This window comes from Delphinus delphis, chromosome 21, assembly GCF_949987515.2.
Source record: "Delphinus delphis chromosome 21, mDelDel1.2, whole genome shotgun sequence".
Taxonomy (NCBI): Eukaryota; Metazoa; Chordata; class Mammalia; order Artiodactyla; family Delphinidae; genus Delphinus; species Delphinus delphis.
The window spans coordinates 13,857,758-13,880,633 of record NC_082703.1 but is presented as its reverse complement, the minus strand read 5'-3'; the positions used below and the strand labels follow the sequence as shown (position 1 = coordinate 13,880,633).

The 22,876-nt window shown below is 45.5% G+C and overlaps 1 protein-coding gene and 1 non-coding gene across 6 annotated transcripts in view; one reads left to right on the top strand and one right to left on the bottom strand.

The window, feature by feature from the left end:
• MFHAS1 (multifunctional ROCO family signaling regulator 1) overlaps positions 1-22,498 on the bottom strand; it is a 115,929-nt gene extending 93,431 nt beyond the window's left edge. For all 5 annotated transcript variants that reach the window (XM_060001257.1, XM_060001256.1, XM_060001259.1 and 2 more), the window contains exon 1: positions 19,404-22,498. In XM_060001257.1, the coding sequence (XP_059857240.1) occupies positions 19,404-22,401 (2,998 nt within the window). In that variant the 5' untranslated portion in view covers positions 22,402-22,498. The remainder of the gene's footprint in view (positions 1-19,403) is intronic.
• LOC132417783 (small nucleolar RNA SNORA1) lies at positions 6,487-6,621 on the top strand. Its single transcript, XR_009517933.1, has one exon. It is a non-coding gene; the product is annotated as a small nucleolar RNA SNORA1 (small nucleolar RNA).
• Positions 22,499-22,876: the final 378 nt, after the last annotated feature.

Below are 22,876 nucleotides of genomic sequence, written 5' to 3'. Positions count from 1 at the left end.
TGGCTTCCTCTTTCCCTCCATGCTGTCTGAACCAATCTGGACATTTACTATAAGAAGGAGGATTTTAAAGACCAAACACTTCATTGGACCCTGTGAACAATCTCTTTTCTCCAAGAACCTGACTGATGATGATTTTGTTTGCTTTAAGCAAAATACACAACTAAGTAGCTTTTTAAACACACAAGCCACTCTACCAGGATTTAATTGTTTACTGTTCTTCCAGGTCAAACACATTTTAGTGGGCTGGGTTAGACCCATTCTTTATTCATGACACACACACACAGAGAAGCAGACAGTTCGGATAATCTCTTAAATTTTGACCCCTACTGGTCCCAGGATAAAATATCCAGGGCACATCTGTGCATAACACACGAAGCTGAGGTCTAGAAAATACAATGGTGTGGAACTCTGGGGCTAGTTACAGGGCAGAAGTGAAAACGGCCCCACTGGCACAGGGGGACTGGCCTCTACATGACAGTTGGGATAGAAAGGCATGTTTCTACCAAGCAATGTTTTGAGCCAATGAGATACGGTTCATTATCAATTATTTTTCATTAATGTCCCCCATGGACACAGCACTATTCGTGCTGCCACTGTCTTATTTTGATCAGTGGTGTATTTATCTGAAGACACGCGAGATTTGTAATTATTGCTATGTATGTCTAAACATTACATCATGTTATAATGGATGAATTAAGCTGGGAAATGCATAATTATGCTGCAAACAATGGTATTCCACTAGGCATCACAGAAGCCAATTAAAAAGATTACCCTTATTTTAAATGACAGAGTTAAGCTTTTATCATTCCCAAGCCCCTTTTTAAGTCCCATCATTTGACTCAGAGATTTGTCTTTTTCTAATTGCATCTCGACAGTGTCCTGAACACAAAGAGGGGTCACCAACCCTGAAGGAAATAAAATTCTGGAAGGTGGAGAACTTAGTTTAAAATCTATAAAATAGGGCTTCCCTGGTGGCGCAGTGGTTGAGAGTCCGCCTGCCGATGCAGGGGACACGGGTTCGTGCCCCGGTCTGGGATGATCCCACATGCCGCGGAGCGGCTGGGCCCATGAGCCATGGCCACTGAGCTTGTGCGTCCGGAGCCTGTGCTCCGCAATGGGAGAGGCCACAACAGTGGCCAACAGCCCGCGTACCGAGAAAAAAAAAAAAAAAAATCTATAAAATAATCTGGAAAGAACCAAAGGTCTGTCAATATAGGACTAACTAAACAGTACATCCATTGGTAGAATATTATGCTATATGTGTATGTACACACACACAATAGGTTTATAACTGCTCATATGGAAACATCTCCAAAATATATTTTACGTGACCAAAAGCAAGGTGCTGAGCAATGACTACAGCATGATCTCTTTCAGGTTAAAATATTTGCAAATACATGTTTTATTTTCCTTGAAAGCAATAACAAGAAACAGTTTACTGAGGAGAAAGGGGCCTCGGGGAGGGGGGTGAGAGGGGTTTTTGCTGTTGAATATACCATCCACGTACAGGTATTACTTTTTTATGGTCAGTAGACGTTATATGGGTAAAGAATTATGGTTCACTGTGTGATCCCTTCTGTTACTTCTCTGCATTCAGAAAAATAGTAACGGTATTTCATTCAATCACAAAGGAAGCTATCAATACATTGTATCAAATGAAATTTAAAACTTCAAAACATCCTAAGTTTTTTAAACATCAAAAAGGCAAAAACACCTTAAGGATGAAGGGGGTCAGGGCAGGCCACCCCAAAATATGCCACTTTGACATACTATTTTGAATTAAAGTTAAACAGCCACTACAAGAAGGACTCTGACCCTCCTTTGTCCCAACCCCGAAAGTAGAGATATTCTAATCGCCAGAGATAGGGAACTCAAGGTAGAGAAGGCTGTATAAACAAACTGTGCTTAGCCTCTTCAGTAATTAGTGCCCAAGCCTAAGTTTATCTTGTCAGTTCTTCACAAATTTATTGTTTCTTTGTCTAAAAGGTATATAAACAGCCTGCTTTGGTCAGTTCTTAGGTCCCCTATCTATAGCACCCCCATCCATGTGAAATGAAATTTGTTTTTTTCCTCCTCTTAATCTGCCTTGTGTCAACTTAATTATTAGACCAGCCAAAAGAACCAAAATGGGTAGAGGGAAGTGTTCCCCTCCCTGACAGTTTGATAGTCAAAAGGTTATCATCTTTCATATATAAAGTGTTAATGTAAACTGAACTCTATGATTATAAGAAATCACTGTGATTAAAAAAAAATACCAATAAGACGATCCCAAAAGACATGATCAGACAATTCACAAAAGAAGCAACACAATTAGGCAACATTCATAGAGGAAAACATGCATGTTCCCTAATTAAAATTTGATCTATCAGTGATATATTGTTTTCCATTCATTGTTAGTGCATTTTTAAGATGATACCCAATGCTGAGGAAATGCAGTGAAATCATTCCAGAATCCTATGCAGGTAGCACAGTGTTCCTCAAATGAAAAGCAACATAAGCATGTACTGAACCTTAGACATTCTTTGCCTTTGACTCAATGAGTCTGTTTCTAGGATTACTGCCCAAATAAGAGCTTTTATAAAGAAGTACAGTCATCACAGAATTACTCATAACAACAAAACTTGAAACTACTCAAGTGTCTAATGTTTAAATAAACAAAGGTAAACACTTCCTTGATGTACTATTATGCAAGCATTTACAATTACTGTGTAGCTACTAGTAACATGAAACCATACTCATGGTAGCTTAGGTTAAAATTTTTTTTAATTATTTATAAAATATGATTATCACATTTTAATAAACCTAAACTTAAAGGGAAAAAAACTGAAAAGAAATAGAGCAAAATGTGTAATTATGTTAGATACCAACTATGAGTATTTTTTTCCCCTTTATACTCCAAGTTTGCAAATGTTTTAATAATGGGAAAAATGCATTTTGAAAAAAGCATAAGGTATTCATGAATAGGAATCACACTGTACTATACTCCTATGAAAAGAGACTTTTATCCATAAGCTTATCAGATTTCTAAATAGATCTTTAGACTTGTGCTTTCTGGAATAACGGTAGAAACATCCGCTGCAGCAGCTAATACCTAAGGGAGCCCTGCCATGCGTCAAGCATTGTTCAAAGCATTTTACTTGTATTAACTCAACATGCAGGGCCAGCCTATGAGACAGAAACTATTATGACAACCAAAGTCACACAGCTAACAAGTGGAACAGGGATTCGAACCCAGCAGAGTCTCAAGAGCCCTTGCAAATAACCACTATATTATAATGCTTCCGTTTTAAAATGCAACACAAAATTCCAAGTGTTTCAAGTCAAACTATTAAGCAAATATAAACAAAACAAAGTTTTTTAATATCTTGCACCTCCTAGGATTTCAACTAAAATGTAACTAAGTATATTTTGATAAATTGAGAGGCAGGGGAAGACAAACTCCAGTGGTGATATGATGAAAGGTGCAAGAAGACGCCATCACAGCGTGGTAAGTGGAGTCCAAACAAAGTGCATAAAATATCCTGTTCCATCGGTGCAAAATTAATTAAAAGAACAGTATTTGCAGTCAGTCTGTGGTGTCACAAGAAATCCCAAAGTAAAGACAGGGAAACTCAGTCCAGAATAAAATGCTATTTGTGTTACAGCTAAATTCGCCTTTATTGCAGGATCTGTTATGGTAAGATTTCAAGTCAGGAAAATCGATGTTCTGGATACATTCCTAGTGATCGCAGAGGCATGCAGCCATCTGGCTGGGGGAGCAGCCAACGTGCGTGTTCTCTCTGGACTCAGACCAGAGAACCGGACCAGGGGCACGCTTAGCCAGGGATCACACAGGACAGGTGCTCTGTCAGCCCGACAGTAACTTGATCGCGAGCCTGAGCAAACCATCTGAAACCACCCTCCAGCTCTCTGAGCCGTAAATCCCCTCCATGGTCTCGACAGAGCCCTGCCTGATGGACAAGGAATGAGCTCAGATAGAGCTCCCAAAACTCTAGCTCACGGGGCAGCAGTGGCCACTGGCAAACTCTGACCAGTCCATAAATGATACTTACCATCAAGAAGCCTCTTCTTTATGACAACTGCTAACTGCTTTTGTGCACACACACCCATCCCCAGGCACGGCCTGCTGATCTATCTGAACGCCCTCCGCCTTTTTAAGAGACATTCTAATTTGAAATACCCTTCCCCACTTCTCCATGTGATTGACTGGGACTGGAAATCACACTCAGTTGCAATGCAGCCCTTTCAGGAACCCCTCTCTGAGACCATACCTCTCACTGGCACCTGACCATGACCTCTGCTGACCTCTGCGTGGGCAGGTCCCATGCCTTACCAGACCCTGTATGTCCAACACTGAGACAGTGAACAGCACGCAGTGACACAGAATGGATGTCTAGGAAAGAGGGGGACAGAGGTGAGTTTGTGTACCCTGGAGGGTAGTGGGCAACCTGACCCCGAGGGGCAGAGCAGGACAGAGGGTAGAAGCAGAGGGTCGGGGCTGAAATCCCAGAGTGTTCTAATTCTGGGGGACTCACTTAACTTTCTGATATTCAATTTCTCCCCCTGAAAGTCAGGACAATGACAATATCGACCCCCTAGGGTTGCTGGGGGGATTCAGTGAGCTCACCCATAAGAAGCACTTAGCACTGTCTCTAGAACATGACAGGAACTCAACAGTGTCACCGATTATCATATTTTCTCCCAACCCTATACCCTTAGAATGACTGATGTGATGATTAATACAATAATAACCTCTATGGCATGAAAAATAAGAATCTCATGGGAACAGTAATAAAGTTCATAAAACAACAGTACCTAGGAGAAATATTATTTTGATTTCATATTTTCCTTCTCCATTATCTTTTTTCTAAACATCCTCTTTTCAAAAAAAAAAGAAAGAAAGAAAGGGAGGCGTGTTCTACTACCTCCAAATTCACTACTACTGTAACACAGTACTAATACAATGTTCAGATCACATGCTTCATTTTAGGAGCGGGGAGGACCCAAGAAAATTAACTCTTTAATTCTCTCAACATTTAATATGCTAAGAATAGTAAACCACCCCAACAAAGTGTCCCTCAACAAAGACATCTCTAAACAGCAGCCATATCTTTTTTTTTTTTGCGGTACGCGGGCCTCTCACTGTTGTGGCCTCTCTCGGTGCGGAGCACAGGCTCCCGACGCGCAGGCTCAGCGGCCATGGCTCACGGGCCCAGCCGCTCCGCGGCATGTGGGATCTTCCCGGACCGGGGCACGAACCCGCATCCCCTGCATCGGCAGGCGGACTCTCAACCACTGCGCCACCAGGGAAGCCCAGCCATATCTTTTTAATATGGCAGTACCCGATTTAATTTAGACTGTCTTTGGAGGCAGTGTTCACGCAGTCTTTGGGGTTCAGAAGTCACTGCTGATGGCAATCCCTCTCAAAACAGAAGCAAATCCATAAACGACTCTGAAACATGTAAAAGATTCCTGAAGAGGAGGCACTTCCCTCCTCTTAAAAGGCTGATTAGTTTTGGAAGTTTTGAGAAATCCTCAGAAACAATGCCTTTTCCTTTTTCAGCATCCTCTCGAGATCTGCCTGAGATTTCTTGCAAACAAATGATCTAAACTGTAGATAACTGAAAAGAATGACTATGTCAAGCAAATTCAAAATTATACCTGATTTTTTTCCATATGACATTTTCTTCTAGAAAATCAAAAGCCAGTTTTTTCCAGTCATTCCTCAAACATGCAATGAATTTCTCCATATATAGTCAGATTCCATATGTACCAGAGTCAACAACTACATCAACCAAAATCCCATCTCAGCTCCTCATGACCACGGCCAGGTATTTTATTTTATTCTCCTAAAAATCCCAGTTTGGTACAGACTTCTGTTTACAGAAGGTACCCAACAGTGATGGATGACAGCATCCAGCTCATAAACGTATGGTACACGTGTCTGCCTAATCTGGTAACAACCTAATTTTGAATCAATGCAACCCCATCCCCTTAACCCTCATACCTGCCTATGGCCTTGCCAATCATTCCAGAACTCTACTCAAAATCTATATGGGAAGAAAGCACTGTACAGAAGACAGTAATTACACAGTACTTATTTGTGCTTCTTTCCTACATGTCCTTTGTGTGTCAGCCCCCAATTAAGTCACATATGCACAGCACAGACCAGAAGTCTCCATGTCCTACTTTCTGTCCTCCCATCAACACTAAGGAAGAGGATTCTCATGGCAGCTGTGCTAAAGGAGGTTCATCAACGTGGCATCTCAAGGCCTAGCTTAAAAATCCCTTCTCAAGTCATGTCTTAGAAGGAAAGTTGCCACAAAGAGTCTGGCAAAAGAGTTCCAGAACATTCGCCCCAGGAAGAAAGCCACCGACCTGACTGGCTCCTTCCCTCCAGAAGCACCTGACTTACAGCTGTGGCTGCATAGCACTGTGAGTACACTAAACGCCAGGGAACTGTTCACTGTAAAATGGTTCATTTCAAGCTTCATTCTAGATGCAAATGGGAACTGTTGTGCATGGTGTCCAGATATTACTGATGCGGCCACACTGAGACACAGGATTTGTTTCCATCACAGTAAGTTTATTGCAGTGGTGACAAGGAGACCTGTAACATGTTTTGCTAGGCTCGTGAGTGAAAACTGGATGTCACAAACCTTTTCAATATTAGAAATGATGAAGGAACAATATATTTTAGATCATCTGCCAAAATATTAATGTACTTCCTACAATTTAACTTCCAGGGCCCTAAAGTAAATTGCTTGAAGAAACTGGAACCCAAAGATTACAGGTGGGGAATTTTTGAAGCATCTCCTATTCAAGTAGAGATCAAAGAATCCCAACTAAACACAATTGTGGACTTACTAATATGACAACTGTGGTCTGAGCAAAAGTTCTTTTTAAAAGGACTATCTTGAAGATTATGACTCAAACATTGAGGAACTAAGGTGATTGGCAGTGGAGGGAATCATAACGCGAATTCTTTAAATAAAATTTTGACTTTAATTTTGCCTATGTTACTCATTAAAAAAAAACAAAAAACTTTACATTAAAAGAAAACGGTTGGGGGCTTCCCTGGTGGCGCAGTGGTTGAGAGTCCAGCTGCCAATGCAGGGGACATGGGTTCGTGCCCCGGTCCGGGAAGATCCCACATGCCGCGGAGCGGCTAAGCCCGTGAGCCATGGTCGCTAAGCCTGCGCGTCCGGAGCCTGTGCTCTGCAACGGGAGAGGCCACAACAGTGAGAGGCCCGCGTATCGCAAAAAAAAAAAAAAAGAAAGAAAGAAAACGGTTGGGCTTCCCTGGTGGCACAGTGGTTGAGAATCTACCTGCCAGGGGACACGGGTTCCAGCCCTGGTCCGGGAAGATCCCACATGCCTCGGAGCAACTAGGCCCGTGAGCCACAACTACTGAGCCTGCGCGTCTGGAGCCTGTGCTCCGCAACATGAGAGACCGCGATAGTGAGAGGCCCGCGCGCCGTGATAAAGAGTGGCCCCCACTTGCCACAACTAGAGAAAGCCCTCACACAGAAATGAAAACCCAACACAGCCAAAAATAATTTTTTTTTAAAAAAAGGTTAATTTCGGGCTTCCCTGGCGGCGCAGTGGTTGAGAGTCCGCCTGCCGATGCAGGGGACGCGGGTTCGTGCCCCGGTCCGGGAAGATCCCACATGCTGCGGAGCGGCTGGGCTCGTGAGCCATGGCGGCTGAGCCTGCGCGTCCGGAGCCTGTGCTCCGCAACTGGAGAGGCCACGGCAGTGAGAGGCCCGCGTACAGCAAAAAAAAAAAAAAAAAAAAAAAAAAAGGTTAATTTCATGTATGTGAATTTCACCTGGATAAAAAGGAGGAAGAGGAGGAAGAAAGCAGCAGGGCTAGACTCGGTAAGCCACCCCACCCAAAAAGCAGAAAGGCAGGCACAAAACAGGGAACCCTCAAAGAGCAGTCTTGATACAACTTAACACAACAACTTACACAACTTAACACAACTTCCTTTCCTCCTTGCCCTTCTCCTAAGCACCCTTGTGCACAGATTTGCAAAAGCGAAGGAAACAGCTGGGACAGCCCGGGTGCCTAGGGCTGCCAGTCCAGGGCAGGAAGTTCCTTCCTGAGGCGGTCAAACAGGCTCCAGGCTCGCGATGGCCATGCGAACCCACCTCAGTAACTCACCAGGACCCGAACGCCTCTCCCCTGCTCCCATGCTCCCCACTTCCACTTTCTTTCGCCTTCAGTATTCCTTGCCATCTGTAAACCGACAGCTAAAGAGAAAGAAGTTTGCTGATGGTTTTTCGCTAATTTACTCTTTAAGAAACAAGGCATCACTATTTGCAGCTAAGAGATTAGGTCGAGGAAGGAAAAATGAGAAAATGTTTTCTTGCATTCTGCGCCAAAAATAAAAATAACTGAAAATGTTTTCTCCTTGCTCTCCATGAATAAGTCAGGCCCGCTGGCAGTGGTGTCTGGGAGTTGTTACCACAGAGTATAGCACACACGAACCATCGCTGCGTTCGTTCCGGCCAGCAACTCTTCTACGGTCTCCCCTGAACTCAAACCAGCAAGAAACCTGGAAGGAGCTTCTGGAAAGCAACAGCACTTGGAAGAAGGCAAAACAGCTGGGACACACCACGGAAAACACCTTCTTTCCTGCATTGCCACCATCAGACATTCACTCTCCTTACCATTTATACTTTCCCACTTCTTAAGGCCAATGTCAAGGAAGGGTAGGGGGCTAGTTAGAAAGAAAGAGCTATGACATGGAACAGAATAAAGAAAAATGAGTGAAAAGAAAGGAAGACAGCCTAAGAGACCTCTGGGACAACATTAAACACAACAACATTCGCATTATAGGGGTCCCAGAAGGAAGAGAGAGAAAGGACCAGAGAAAATATTTGAAGAGATTACAGTCGAAAACTTCCCTAACGTGGGAAAGGAAATAGCCACCCAAGTTCAGGAAGGGCACAGAGTCCCAGGCAGGATAAACCCAAGGAGAAACATGCCGAGACACATAGTACTCAAATTGGCAAAAATTAAAGACAAAGAAACACTATTGAAAGCAACAAGGGAAAAACAACAAATAACATACAAGGGAACTCCCATAAGGTTAACAGCTGATTTCTCAGCAGAAACTCTACAAGCCAGAAGGGAGTGGCATGACATACTTAAAGTGATGAAAGGGAAGAACCTACAACCAAGATTACCCTACCCAGCAAGGATCTCATTCAGATTCGATAGAGAAATCAAAAGCTTTACAGACAAGCAAAAGCTAAGAGAATTCAGCACCACCAAACCAGCTCTACAACAAATGCTAAAGGAACTTCTCTAAGTGGGAAACAAAAGAGAAGAAAAGGACCTACAAAAACAATCCCAAAACAATTAAGAAAATGGTTAACAGGAACATGCATCCAATAATGACCTTGAATGTAAATGGATTAAATGCCCCAGCCAAAAGACACAGACGGGCTGAATGGATATAAAAACAAGACGCATATATATGCCGTCTACAATAGACCCACTTCAGACCTAGGGACACATACAGGCTGAAAGTGAGGGGATGGAAAAAGATATTCCATGAAAATGGAAATCAAAAGAAAGCTGGAGTTGCAATACTATCAGGTAAAATAGACTTTAAAATAAAGAATGTTACAAGAGACAAGGAAGGGGACTTCCCTGGTGGCGCAGTGGTTAAGAATCTGCCTGCCAATGCAGGGGATACGGGTTCGAGCCCTGGTTCGGGAAGATCCCACATGCCGCGGAGCAACTAAGCCCGTGTGCCACAACTATTGAACCTGAGCTCTTGAGCCTACCAGCCACAACTACTGAGCCCACGTGCCACAACTACTGAAGCCCATACGCCTAGAGCCCATGCTCCGCAACGAGAAGCCACTGCAGTGAGAAACCCACACACCGCAACAAAGAATAGCCCCCACTCGCCGCAACTAGAGAAAGCCCACACACAGCAACGAAGACCCAACACAGCCAAAAATAAATAAATAAATAAATAAATTTATTAAAAAAAGAGACAAGGAAGGACACTACATAATGATCAAGGGATCAATCCAAGAAGAAGATATAACAATTATAAATATATATGCACCCAACATAGGAGGACCTCAATACATAAGGCAACTGCTAACAGGTATAAGAGAGGAAATCACAACAATAGTGGGGGACTTGAACACCTCACTTACACCAATGGACAGACCATCCAAACAGAAAATTAATAAGGAAACACAAGCTTTAAATGACACAGTAGACCAGATAGATTTAATTGATATTTACAGGACATTCCATCCAAAGATAGCAGATTACACTTTCTTCTCAAGTGCACACAGAACATTCTCCAGGATAGATCACATCTTGGGTCACAAATCAAGCCTTGGTAAATTTAAGAAAACTGAAACCATTTCAAACATCTTTTCTGACCACAACACTAGGCAATTAGAAATCAGTTACAGGGGAAAACACGTAAAAAACACAAACACATGGACGCTAAACTATATGTTACTAAATAACCAAGAGATCACTGAAGAAATCAAAGAGGAAAGCAAAAAATACCTAGAGATAAATTACAACGAAAACACCATGATCCAAAACCTACGGGATGCAGCAAAAGCGGTGCTAAGAGGGAACTTTATAGCAATACAAGCCTACCTCAAGAAACAAGAAAAACCTCAAATACACAATCTAACCTTACATCTAAAGGAACTAGGGAAAGAAGAACAAACAAAACCCGAAGTTAGTAGATGGAAAGAAATCATAAAGAACAGAGCAGAAATAAATGAAATAGAAACAAAGAAAACAACAGCAAAGATCAGAAAAACTAAAAGCTGGTTCTTTGAGAAGATAAACAAAATGGATAAACCATTAGCCAGACTCATCAAGAAAAAGAGGAAGAGGACTCAACTCAATAAAATTAGAAATGAAAAAGGAGAAGTTACAACAGACACTGCAGAAGTACAAAGCATCCTAAGAGACTACTACAAGCAACTCTATGCCAGTAAAATGGACAACCTGGAAGAAATGGACAAATTCTTAGAAAGGTATAACCTTCCTAGACTGAACCAGGAAGAAATAGAAAATATGAACAGACCAGTCACAAGTAATAATATTGAAACTGTGATTAAAAATCTTCCAACAAACAAAAGTCCAGGACCAGATGGCTTCACAGGTGAATTCTATCAAACATTTAGAAAAGAGCTAACACCCATCCTTCTTAAACTTTTTCAAAATTGCAGAGGAAGGAACACTCCCAAACTCATTCTATGAGGCCACCATCACCCTGATACCAAAACCAGACAAAGATACTACAAAAAAAGAAAATTACAGACCAATATTACTGATGAATATAGATGCAAAAATCCTCAAAATAATACTAGCAAACAGAATCCAAAAACACATTAAAAAGATCATACACCACGATCAAGTGAAATTTATCCCAGGGATGCAAGGATTCGTCAATATACGCAAATCAATCAATGTGATACACCATATTAACAAATTGAAGGAAAACCATGCGATCATCTCAATAGATGCAGAAAAAGCTTTTGACAAAATTCAACATCCATTTATGATAAAAACTCTCCAGAAAGTGAGCATAGAGGGAACCTACCTCAACATAATAAAAGCCATATACGACAAACGCACAGCAAACATCACTCTCAATGGTAAAAAACTGAATGCATTTCCTCTAAGATCAGGAACAAGACAAGGATGTCCACTCTCACCACTATTATTCAACATAGTTTTGGAAGTCCTAGCCACGGCAATCAAAGAAGAAAAAGAAATAAAAGGAATACAAATTGGAAAAGAAGTAAAACTATCACTGTTTGCAGATGACATGAAACTATACATAGAGAATCCTAAAGATGCCACCAGACAACTACTAGAGCTAATCAATGAATTTGGTAAAGTAGCAGGATACAAAATTAATGCACAGAAATCTCTTGCATTACTATACACTAATGATGAAAAATCTGAAAGAGAAATTAAGGAAACACTCCCATTTACCATTGCAACAAAAAGAATAAAATACCAAGAATAAACCTACCTAGGGAGACAAAAGACCTGTATGCAGAAAACTATAACACACTGATGAAATAAAGATGATACAAACAGATGGAGAGATACACCATGTTCTTGGATTGGAAGAATCAATATTGTGAAAATGACTATACTACCCAAAGCAATCTACGGATAAATTACCAATGGCATTTTTCACAGAGCTAGAACAAAAAAATCTTAAAATTTGTATGGAGACACAAAAGACCCTGAATAGCCAAAGCAGTCTTGAGGGAAAAAAACAGAGCTGGAGGAATCAGACTTCCTGACTTCCGACTATACTACAAAGCTACAGTAATCAACACAATATGGTGCTGGCACAAAAACAGAAATATAGATCAATGGAAGAGGATAGAAAGCCCAGAGATAAACCCACGCACCTATGGTCAACTAATCTATGACAAAGGAGGCAAGGATATTCAGTGGAGAAAAGACAGTCTCTTCAATAAGTGGTGCTGGGAAAACTGGACAGCTACATGTAAAAGAATGAAATTAGAACACTACCTAACACCATAAACAAATAAACTCCAGATGGATTAGAGACCTAAATGTAAGACTGGACACTATAAAACTCTTAGAGGAAAACACAGGAAGAACACTCTTTGACATAAATCGCAGCAAGGTCTTTTTTGATCCACCTCCTAAAGTAATGGAAATAAAAACAAAAATAAACAAATGGGACCTAATGAAACTTAAAAGCTTTTGCAAAGCAAAGGAAACTACAAACAAGATGAAAAGAAAACCCTCAGAATGGGAGAAAATATTTGCAAACGAATCAATGGACAAAGGATTAATCTCCACAATATATAAACAGCTTATGCAGCTCAATATTAAAAGGACAAACAATCAATCCAAAAATGGGCAGAAGACCTAAATAGACATTTCTCCAAAAGACATACAGATGGCCAAGAAGCACATGAAAAGCTGCTCAACATCACTAATTATTAGAGAAATGCAAATCAAAACTACAATGATGTATCACCTCACACTAGTTAGAATGGGCATCATCAGAAAATCTACAAACAACAAATGTTGGAGAGGGTGTGGAGAAAAGGGAACCCTCTTGCACTGTTGGTGGGGAATCTAAATTGATACAGCCACTATGGAGAAGAGTATGGAGGTTTCTTAAAAAACTAAAACTACAATTACCATATGATCCAGCAATCCCACTACTGGGCATATACCCCGAGAAAACCATAATTCAAAATGACACATGCACCCCAATGTTCACTGAAGCACTATTTACAATAGCCAGGTCATGGAAGCAACCTAAATGCCCATCGACAGAGGAATGGATAAAGAAGATGTGGTACATATATACAATGGAATATTACTCAGCCATAAAAAGGAACAAAATTGGTCATTTGTTGAGATGTGGATGGATCTAGAGACTGTCATACAGAGTGAAGTAACTCAGAAAAAAACAATATCATATATTAACGCATATATGTGGAACCTAGAAGAATGGTACAGATGAACCGGTTTGCAGGCCAGAAATAGAGACACAGATGTAGAGAACAAACCTATGGACACCAAGCGGGGAAAGTGGACAATGGGGGCGGGGGGTAGGCGGGTATGGTGTGATGAATTGGGAGATTGGGATTGACATGTACACACTAATATGTATAAAATGGATAATACAAACCTGCTGTATAAAGAAAATTCAAAAATTCCCAAAAAAATAAAAGAAAAAGGAAAGAAAAAAAGAGCTATGAGACAGGAGGGAGGGGAGTACCCACTGCCTCAAGGAGAGTGACTGTGATGTCAGGTAGTGGAAGCTTTCTGTAGCCAACTCCCACCCTTCACTCACCTTCATCCTGATAAGCTGCCCGTCGCCCACTCCTCCCCAATCTCTGTAAGAGTCAGGAGGATGTACACAGAGGGCAGGGATTGATGTGGCAGAAAAATCCCATGGGAAAATTATACATGCTTCTCTTAAAGTACACACTTTGAGGGCTTCCCTGGTGGCACAGTGGTTGAGAGTCCGCCTGCCAGTGCAGGGGACACGGGTTCGTGCCCCGGTGCGGGAAGATCCAACATGCCGCCGAGCGGCTAGGCCCGTGAGCCATGGCCGCTGAGCCTGCGCGTCCGGAGCCTGTGCTCCGCAACGGGAGAGGCCACAACAGTGAGAGGCCCGCGTACCACAAAAAAAAAAAAAAAAGTACACACTTTGAGATAAAAAACATCACAAGCAACCTAAAAAACACCACTCTGCCAAGGAATCAATTAAGAAACACTAGAATTTTTTGAGTTCTTCAAAAATAACCAATCCGCTTTGAATCCCTTCTACCTGCTCGGCCCTGTGCCAGGCACCGTCCAGGGCGCGGTGTGCCGTCACATGAGACATCAGAACTCAGAGAAGTGAGGGTACAACCGCAGAGCAAACTGCCACACCTTTCACGGAGAGGGTCTTGGTGGTTCAAGAAAGACACGTCATCGTACGTATGCTGTGGCTGTCTGAGATGTCTGTCAATCACTCTGGGTTCTACAGGCCATGCAGACTCGAGGCACTAAACTGGGATCCGAAGGGTCAGCTTCACGAGTGCCAGAGCAGGTTTGTGGAAGGCAGGCCAAAATGAGGCCTCCACAGCCCTCCCCACTGAAGTGAAGGTAGCCGGCCCCCAGAGGACAGTAAACCTGACAGCAACCTGACACCTGGTTTTGCAATCAGAGCAGGTGAACCAGGGGAACAGAGACGGGGCTGGGCCTGCCCCAAGCAGAGCCTGAAACACAAACAACTCTCCTCTCCAGCCCCGAAGGGCCTCGGCTGCAGCAGACAAGAGAGGGCAAGAGATGAGACCAGCACTACTGGTCCCCTGCGTTTTAAAAAACAAAAAAAGCTCCCTGATGGATGGATGGTCAGATCCTTAATCAAAACAGACTCCCATAGAGAGAAGCAAGTTGGTGGGTGAAGGGAGAAATCAACCAGAAATGCTCACTCCCATGTCAGCCATCCCCACCCTCACTTCCTCCAGACACGGTGGGGGGGGGGGGGGTAACTGCTTTCCTCGACACAGTCTCTCACCTAATGCTCAGAAAAACCCTGTGAAGTACACCCTATACGTGTTCTAGGTGTTCAGATGAAGGAAATGAGTAAGAACTAAAATAGGTGAGGTTTCCTGGAGGATGAGACGAGCAGGTGGCAGAGGACGACACTAAATGTCTGTTAACAAATTAAAAAATACTTTCTCTAGGAAATTCTAAACTTGTGCAGGGATGGACTTGAGAGTTTATTCTAGAGTTTAAAGAAGAGGCACCTAATATTCAAAACAATTTGAACACTCCAAAGGCCTTTCAAGTCTTTGAATTCTGTTACGCAGGGAGTTTCTTTCATCCACTGCATGATGAAGGTTTTGATGTTTCTATGAAACAAAGCCCAAGAGAGTTCAAAGAGGCCTCTCCACAAAAACAAAAGCCGAGCAGCGTCAGTATTAATAAAGCCAAACCAGAAAGATATTTAATAACCTTTGCAAAATTAAAAACAATGACTAATTCAATCTAAGCAACTAGGTCATGCTCAAATTCCAGGAACTCTAAAACTGAGATAGAACAAGGCAAGAATTTTGCTTTGCTTCAGTGGTCAAAGTGAAGGGCCCATTCAAGGGCAAGGCCAGTAATACAGTGACGAGGAGAACACCAGAGGGACAAGTGTGGGGGAGGGAAGCTGGGACACAGGACAAAGCGAGATGACTGCAAGAGTACCACCTGGGAATCTGACAGAGTGTGTGACTACCAAAGAAAACAAAAAAGAGATTTCTCACAAAGACCAGTCATCCAGCAGACAGTTGAGAGGCTCTTACAGAAGCCACAAAGCCTCAGGCATGTTTCCTGCTTGGAGGAAGCAAGTGAACAAGCTAATCAAAGAGATATTATGACCTACACAAACAGCTACAGAACAAGGCAAAATTCACTGAGGGCTTCAGAGAGGTACAGAGTGTGTAAGAAATTAAACAAGGACAAAAGGCACTTGACTAGGGAGAAGCGGCAGGGTGCTGAGCAACTGAGTGAATGAAAGGGATCAAATATATAAAAGATCATCTACCAATTCTCTGCCTACTGCTCTGGGTTGCTTTCTAATTATTCTTAAGAGTGACCTTGAATAATTTGGAGAGTAGGATATTTCATGAAAAATCACACGCGGCCCAAGTTCAACTCACCAAGATGCACTCTTCCAATTTAAAAACACACAGCATCCTTTCAAATACTGAAATAGCAGAGCACTAGAATCTCGCTGTGGACCTCCGTCCTCACCTCCACATCTTACATCCGTAGGCCACACATTATCCAACCTCAGGAGCAGTCAGCTCTCCTGGTTTAGATGTCATGTTGGTGGAAAAGAACGAGAGCATAGATAAATATCCCGCAAGAAGAAACTTACTCAAGGCCAAGAACATTCCACAGAGTTCCCTCGTTAAGGAGGACGCAACCTGGCGGTCAGGTGCTGGCAGTAAAGTTGCAGAAAGTAATAAAGACTCACACCTGACCTGTAGGCTGCATCATGGGCCTTCTTTGAGTTTCCGAAAGCCTCTCTGATCACCCAACCCATTTATCTCAAATGAAACAAACAGGTGACCTCTCTGACACAGTGCTTAGATCTTTTTTACAAGAACTTTTCCAAACAAGTGGCCTGGTGACTAAGGATTTTCCAAAACATTGCATTTCTTTTGTAAATCAAAATAAGAAAAGAGAAATCTAGCGTTATACTTCCCTAGGCCAACTACCTCAGTGCAGCTCAGACCAGAAAATTCAATGTCCCATCCACAGACACAGGGCCAAAATAGGCTTTTCACACACACACACACACACACACACACACACTTACTTTTTAAGATAATGCAACTTTGTTTCTTCCATATAAAATCAAAGGAGACACTTTAATTTCCTATTTAATCTTAATGTCTTGAAGCTGAAACAAATTTAACAGTGTTTTTTCACCATTGTATATAAAATTGCTAATTTACAAGATAACCTGACACTTTAATAAAATGTAAAACTAAGTAACCAACTTTTTTCATGTCTCTAAAAAGCAAAATGACTTCTTAAAGAAACAAAAGGCTACCAACTTTTTTCATGTCTCTAAAAAGCAAAATGACTTCTTAAAGAAACAAAAGGCTACCAAGAGATTCAAAGGTTTCTGCTGAGTTACAATATATTTTAATAATCCAGGGACTCATTGAGCATATTTTTAAATGTATGCCCTCACTAACTGAACACCGAACGTTATATGTTTGTTCCTACATCACCTTCTAGCTTTTCATTATTTTAGCTCTTCTCAAATCTTTCAGAATTGTGACAAATACTAACAAATGATGGCTATCACAGAAAATTATGAAAGAGGAAAATGTGGTTTTTTCTTTGTCTTCTTAATGTAATAAATGTACTATAATCATCTTTTCCCGCTACTCTGTACCCTCTGCTGCTTTTGACAGAAATCAATCCTGAACGAAGCAAAAAAGATAATTTCTTTCTCTGACCATGAACAAGACAGAAACCTACAGTCCATATTATAAAAACAGCTGATGAGTTATTCCTACTCACTACATAAGATAATTTGACAATTTTCAATCATTTAATTGCTTTTTACGTTGAGAAAGCCACCTCTTCCCTATAGCCTGGATCGCAAACCAGGTGACCTCCTTGAAAGACAAAAAGGCAAAACAATAACAAGAGAATGGGGTTGTCTCTGCATCTGGAGACAGCTTGTTTGTGGAATTTATGACTGTTGAAAAATAAAGAGCTGAGATTAGAAAAAAAAAAATCAGCCTCATTGTTTACTCTTCAAAGTTCTTCGAATTCCTCTGCACAGATCCTTACTTGTTCAATAACCTATGTGTTCCCCTTTGTTGTTAATAACACCAGTTTTATTAATGCTCCATCTTTGTGTTAAGAACTGGCTTTAAGTAGCTCCTTCAATAATATGCTCTGTGAATATGTAATTCTCAACCACTTTCTTCAATTTAGTGGCACAATAGAGAAGAATTTTGCTTTCATGAATAAAGACAATGGCAAATATAAAACAAACTGAAAGGGCTACCAACTGTGACGAGACACCAGATAATCATACAGAATGGACAGCTTAATTGACTGGTAACTGGATATGGTGGCTTTTTTCAGCTGATGAATTAAACTCAGCCCAGATCTAGGGCAACAGGGAGATGTTACCTTCGGAAATATTGGTGTCCAATTCCTTCCCGATACTATTACGAGCAGCATTCAGACCAGGACAAAGATGACAGTGGCATACAGTCTTCCGTTTCATCACCCCCCTCAATGTACCCAGAGGTGGGGGACCGAGGGGAGAAACTGGCAGTGATGCTATTATTGGGTTTGTCCTTAGGACACTTGGAATGTTAACTAAGCCTGCTTCACAAAAATCAGAGCTGTTTAGAGAAGAGTTCCAAAGGGTGAAGAAATGGACCCGTTCCCAAATAGGCACTTAGATACCAATTAACCAGGCTTGAAAAATCCTACCAGTCCTGGAATTCTCCCACTCACCTGAAACAGTTTAAAAAAAAAAAAAAAAAAAAAAAGTCTGCTGGAAAACACTCCCCAAAAGAGGAAAAAAAACCAACAAAAACTCGCGTCAGTTTCTTGTCCCTTCCATCTCTTACAAAGCACCTCCATAAAGCTCCACTCTCTAACACTTAACCAAAACCCGGGCCTTAAGATGTTGGTAAAGCACAAAATTACCCAGAAATACCCAAAAAACTCCCCTTAGAGATTTCAGTAATCGCTCTTTCATACCCTAGAGTGCAGTGGGTGAAACAGTGATCCCAGGATTGAGTCATGCCTTACAGACTGACATTTTTGTCTTTACTAATCCATCATTCACCCCGATTACGAAACATTCTTCTCTGGAATTTCTTAAGAAAAAGGAGCAATAATTTCTGCATTATGGTCACACTCTGAACTTAAACAAAAGAATATGAGACTAGACATCTCAAACTCAGAGCACCCCTTCGACATGTGTCTAATAAGCATTATAGCCCAGGGCTCGGCATCAGACACCACTCATCTTCTGTTCAACCATCTGAAATTTCCTTCCAGGAAAGGCGGGCTGAATTGGGAAGAGGGAAAAGGAGATCCGAAATGTTTTGACTGGAACCCACCTTGGAATTTTGAGTCTTTCTATTAGAAGAGTATGATACATGATACTGGGGACTGTATTCATATAGCTAACGTACTTACTGCCTTTTGCTTGTCCCCAAATCCTCCTCTATTTTCCTTGAAAAGCTTTCCTGGGGAGCCAGTGAGGTTAAGCAAACAGTCTGCCAAAGGAGAAACAAATATCTTCCCAAAATGCATCTTAAAACATACCGCAAGGGAGACACATCCCTCTCCCCTCTTACCTGGGAAAGCGTGTGGATTCGGTGACCCTCTCTTAAGGCACTTAGAACAAAGAATGTGCACAGTGTAGTGCAGTCCAGGCCATTCCTGAAGTAGCACATTCAGTTCCTCTACTAAGGGGGTTATGGCTTGCCATGCCGTCCATATGTTCGGTAAGGATGCGTGGCTGGCAATGGACAGGGTGTCCGGCTGCAGGACCCCCTTGGCAGGTCTGTAACTCACCACCACAGGGACTTTCCCTCTGTATGCAAAGATCTGAAGTTTGCCATCCGACCTGTGCACCACATGGCTGTTGATCTGGACGCTGTAGCGTGCAAACAAGCTGGGTGGAAAGGTGAAGGGAAAACTATATTCAATCTGCAACTGCTCAGCCACAAAGGACTGCCCGGCCAGGTTGGTCCCGTTAATCCAGGCCTCCGCGTGGGGCACCTCGTTCTGCACATAGCACGGGAACTTGTACCAGGCCGTGGACCCATTCAGAGGCTTGCCCTTGGCTTTGTTGAGGCAGTAACAGAGTCCCATCTTCTCCAGCAGCTCCAGCAGGAGCTGCAGGTCCTGCTGAGCCTGGATGTGAGGCTTCAGCAGCAGCCGGATGACGTGGGCCGGCAGGAGTCCATGCAGCAGAAAGCCTTCCACATAATGATGGAGCTGGGTGGCCCGGAGCGCATCCTGGCTTGGGGCGGGCGGCGCCATCAGCGGGGAGCTTCCACCCCGGCTCTCAGCCTCGCCCTCGCCGCTGGTCCCCAGGAGCAGTTTATGCAGCAGCAAGGAAGGATCCCTCTGGAAGAAGACGTTGAGGATGTCGATGAGGCGGGAGAGGTTGTGGAAGACGTGCTCCTTGAGGGCCGGGCTGTCCTCAAAGTAGAGCAGCTTGCCGCTCTCGTGCAGGTAGGAGAGGGCGCTCTGCAGCCGGTCCTCGGTCAGGCCGGCCTGCAGGCCCAGGCGAGCCGAGTCCCACCAGCTGAGCCAGAGCCGCTGCGCCTGAGGGGGCTGGAAGTGCAGCTCCTCCAGCACCTGCCAGGACCGAGGCAGTACTCTGTGGAGGTTGGGGAAGATTTCCCGGTGCTCGGCCACTGAGAGCAGTTTGTCCCGCAGGCGCTGTATATGGCGTGGGTCCCTGCAGCTCACGGGCAGCACAGGGGAGAGGATCTGCAGCCGGTGGTTGAGCAGGTACTGAAAGTGGGCCTTGCGCCGCCGAAGGTTCTTGTCGGACACACCGTAGTAGGCTGCGTGGGGGCTGGCGGAGCGGAGCTCAAAGTCCCGGGCCAGTGCCTCATCCACCACCTGGGCCAGCCGGCTCAGCCCCTCAGCGTCATGCTTCTCCTGCAGGGCGATCTGGCGGTGGATGTCCAGACACTTCTCCTCCAGCTCCTGCTCCCCGCAGAGGTCGGCGTGCGTGCCCACAACGCACACCACGGCGTGAGGCACCCGGGCCCCTACCCGATGCAGGAAGGAGCCCACGGTGGTGGGAAAGCGGAGCGGCTCATAGGTGGCCAAGTTCACCACCAGCACATAAAGGGCCCCCGGGGAGAGGAAGAAGGGCTGAATCACCTCATAACTGTCATCCCCGGCTAAGTCATACACGATGAACCGCAGGCCCCGGGAGGCATCCGCTGTCCAGCTGGTCACCTCGATGCCCTTGCTCACGGGAGGAGGTGAAGGCAGGTGGCTCTTCTCCTTGTCCCCTCCTCCTTGGTTCCCCTCCACGCTGTCCTCGGTGAGGCAGCGACGGAGCAGGGTCTTTCCTGCAGCTTTATGGCCCATCAGGAGCAGCTTGAGGCGGGGCTGGACCGCCGGCTGGGAATGAGCCAGCTCCTTCTGGTAAGCTGCGATGTAGGGGATCCCCTTCATACAGACCTCGTAGGGGGGCTGGATCAGCGGGTTGTCCCTGATCTTCCACAGGCCCACCCGGGAGAGCCGGCCAAAGTTGTCTGGCAGCACAGCGATCTGGTTCCCCTGCAGGACCAGCTCCTCCAGGCCCGTGAGCTCCACGATGGAGTCAGGCAGGTAGCGGAGCCGGTTATTATCCAGCCACAGGGTGAGAAGACGGCCCAGGCCCGAGATCAGGGACGGCACGGAAGTGAGCTGGTTGCGACTAAGGTAGAGCTCCTCCAGACCAGCCAGGGGCAGCAGCGCGGCAGGGAACTCCTCCAAGAGGTTGGAAGAGAGGTTGAGCATCTTGAGTCGCTGCAGGCGGCTGAACTGGGCGGGTAAAGCCTGCAGCCCGTTGTTGTCCAGCATGAGGCTCTCCAGGCTGGCCAGCTCGCAGAAGCCGCTGGGCAGGGTGCCAAGCTCGGTCCCGCTCAGCCAGAGGATCTTGAGGGCACGCAGGGCACTGATATCCTCAGGTAGGCCCCGCAGCCGGTTGCTGGACACATCGAGCTCCTCCAGGGCCGCCAGCTGCAGCAGCTGCCACGGAAAAGCCGTGAGCTGGTTGTGGTCCACGTCGAGGGTGCGCAGGCGGGAGAGGCAGGAGAGGGAGTCGGGCAGGTGCGCCAGGCGGTTAAAGCTGACGTCCAGCTCCTCCAGGTGGACCAGCGCACCCAGCTGGGCGGGCAGGGCGGGCAGCTGGTTGTGGCTGAGGTTGAGCTTCCTCAGCTCGCGCAGAGCGCTCACCACCTCGGCGCTTAGGACGCTCAGCCGGTTGTGGCTCACGTCCAGCTCGGTTAGGTGATGGCCCAGCTCGGCCACCGCTGGGGGCAGCCGGGCGAAGCGGTTCCGGCGCAGGACCAGGACGCGGAGGCTGCCCAGCGCCGAGCCCAGCCCGTCGGGCACCTCCTCCAGGCCGTTGTTCCCCAGGTTCAGCACCTCAATGTCCCCGATGTTGGCCGGCAGCACAAGCTGGGGCGCGTCGGGAGAGTCGAGCTGGTCGGTGCCCGGGCAGCCCCCGGCCGCGCTGAGGCTGAGCTGCCGCAGGTTGCTCCGCAGCTTCCTGGCGCGCAGGGCGGCGTCCCGCCACAGCCTCACCGTCTTCAGGTTCCCGCTGTCCGTCCCAGCCATGGCGGGGCCGGGCCGACACCCTCGCGCGGGAGCCCGCAGCTACATGCCGCGCTGCGCCCCGGCGGGCGCCAGTCTCCGGGGCCCTTTCGCTCCCGCTCCTCCCTTCCTACCAGCCCTCGGCGACCGGCGGCGGCGGGTCCTAGCGCAGCCAGCGGCCGGGCGCCCGCAGCTGGGGGGCGGCGGCGACGCGAGCAGCTCCGGGGGTCGCCGGGCGCACGGCGCGGGGGGAGGCGGCGGCCGGCGGGGAGCGCAGCTCGCATTCTCCGGGCTCCCGGGCCAGGGGCGCGCCGGGGCAGCAGGGCCGCCGCCCGCCCGCCGCGCCGCGGAGGATGCCTGCCGCTCCTCCTCCCACTCCGCCCGCCTTCGGCGCCTCGGGGCCAACTCCAGCCCCGCTACCCTTGCCGCCGTGGCCCCGCGGCCCGCAGCGTCGTCGCCTCCGCCTGCTCCACGAGGACGGCGGCGCCCGGCTCCGCGG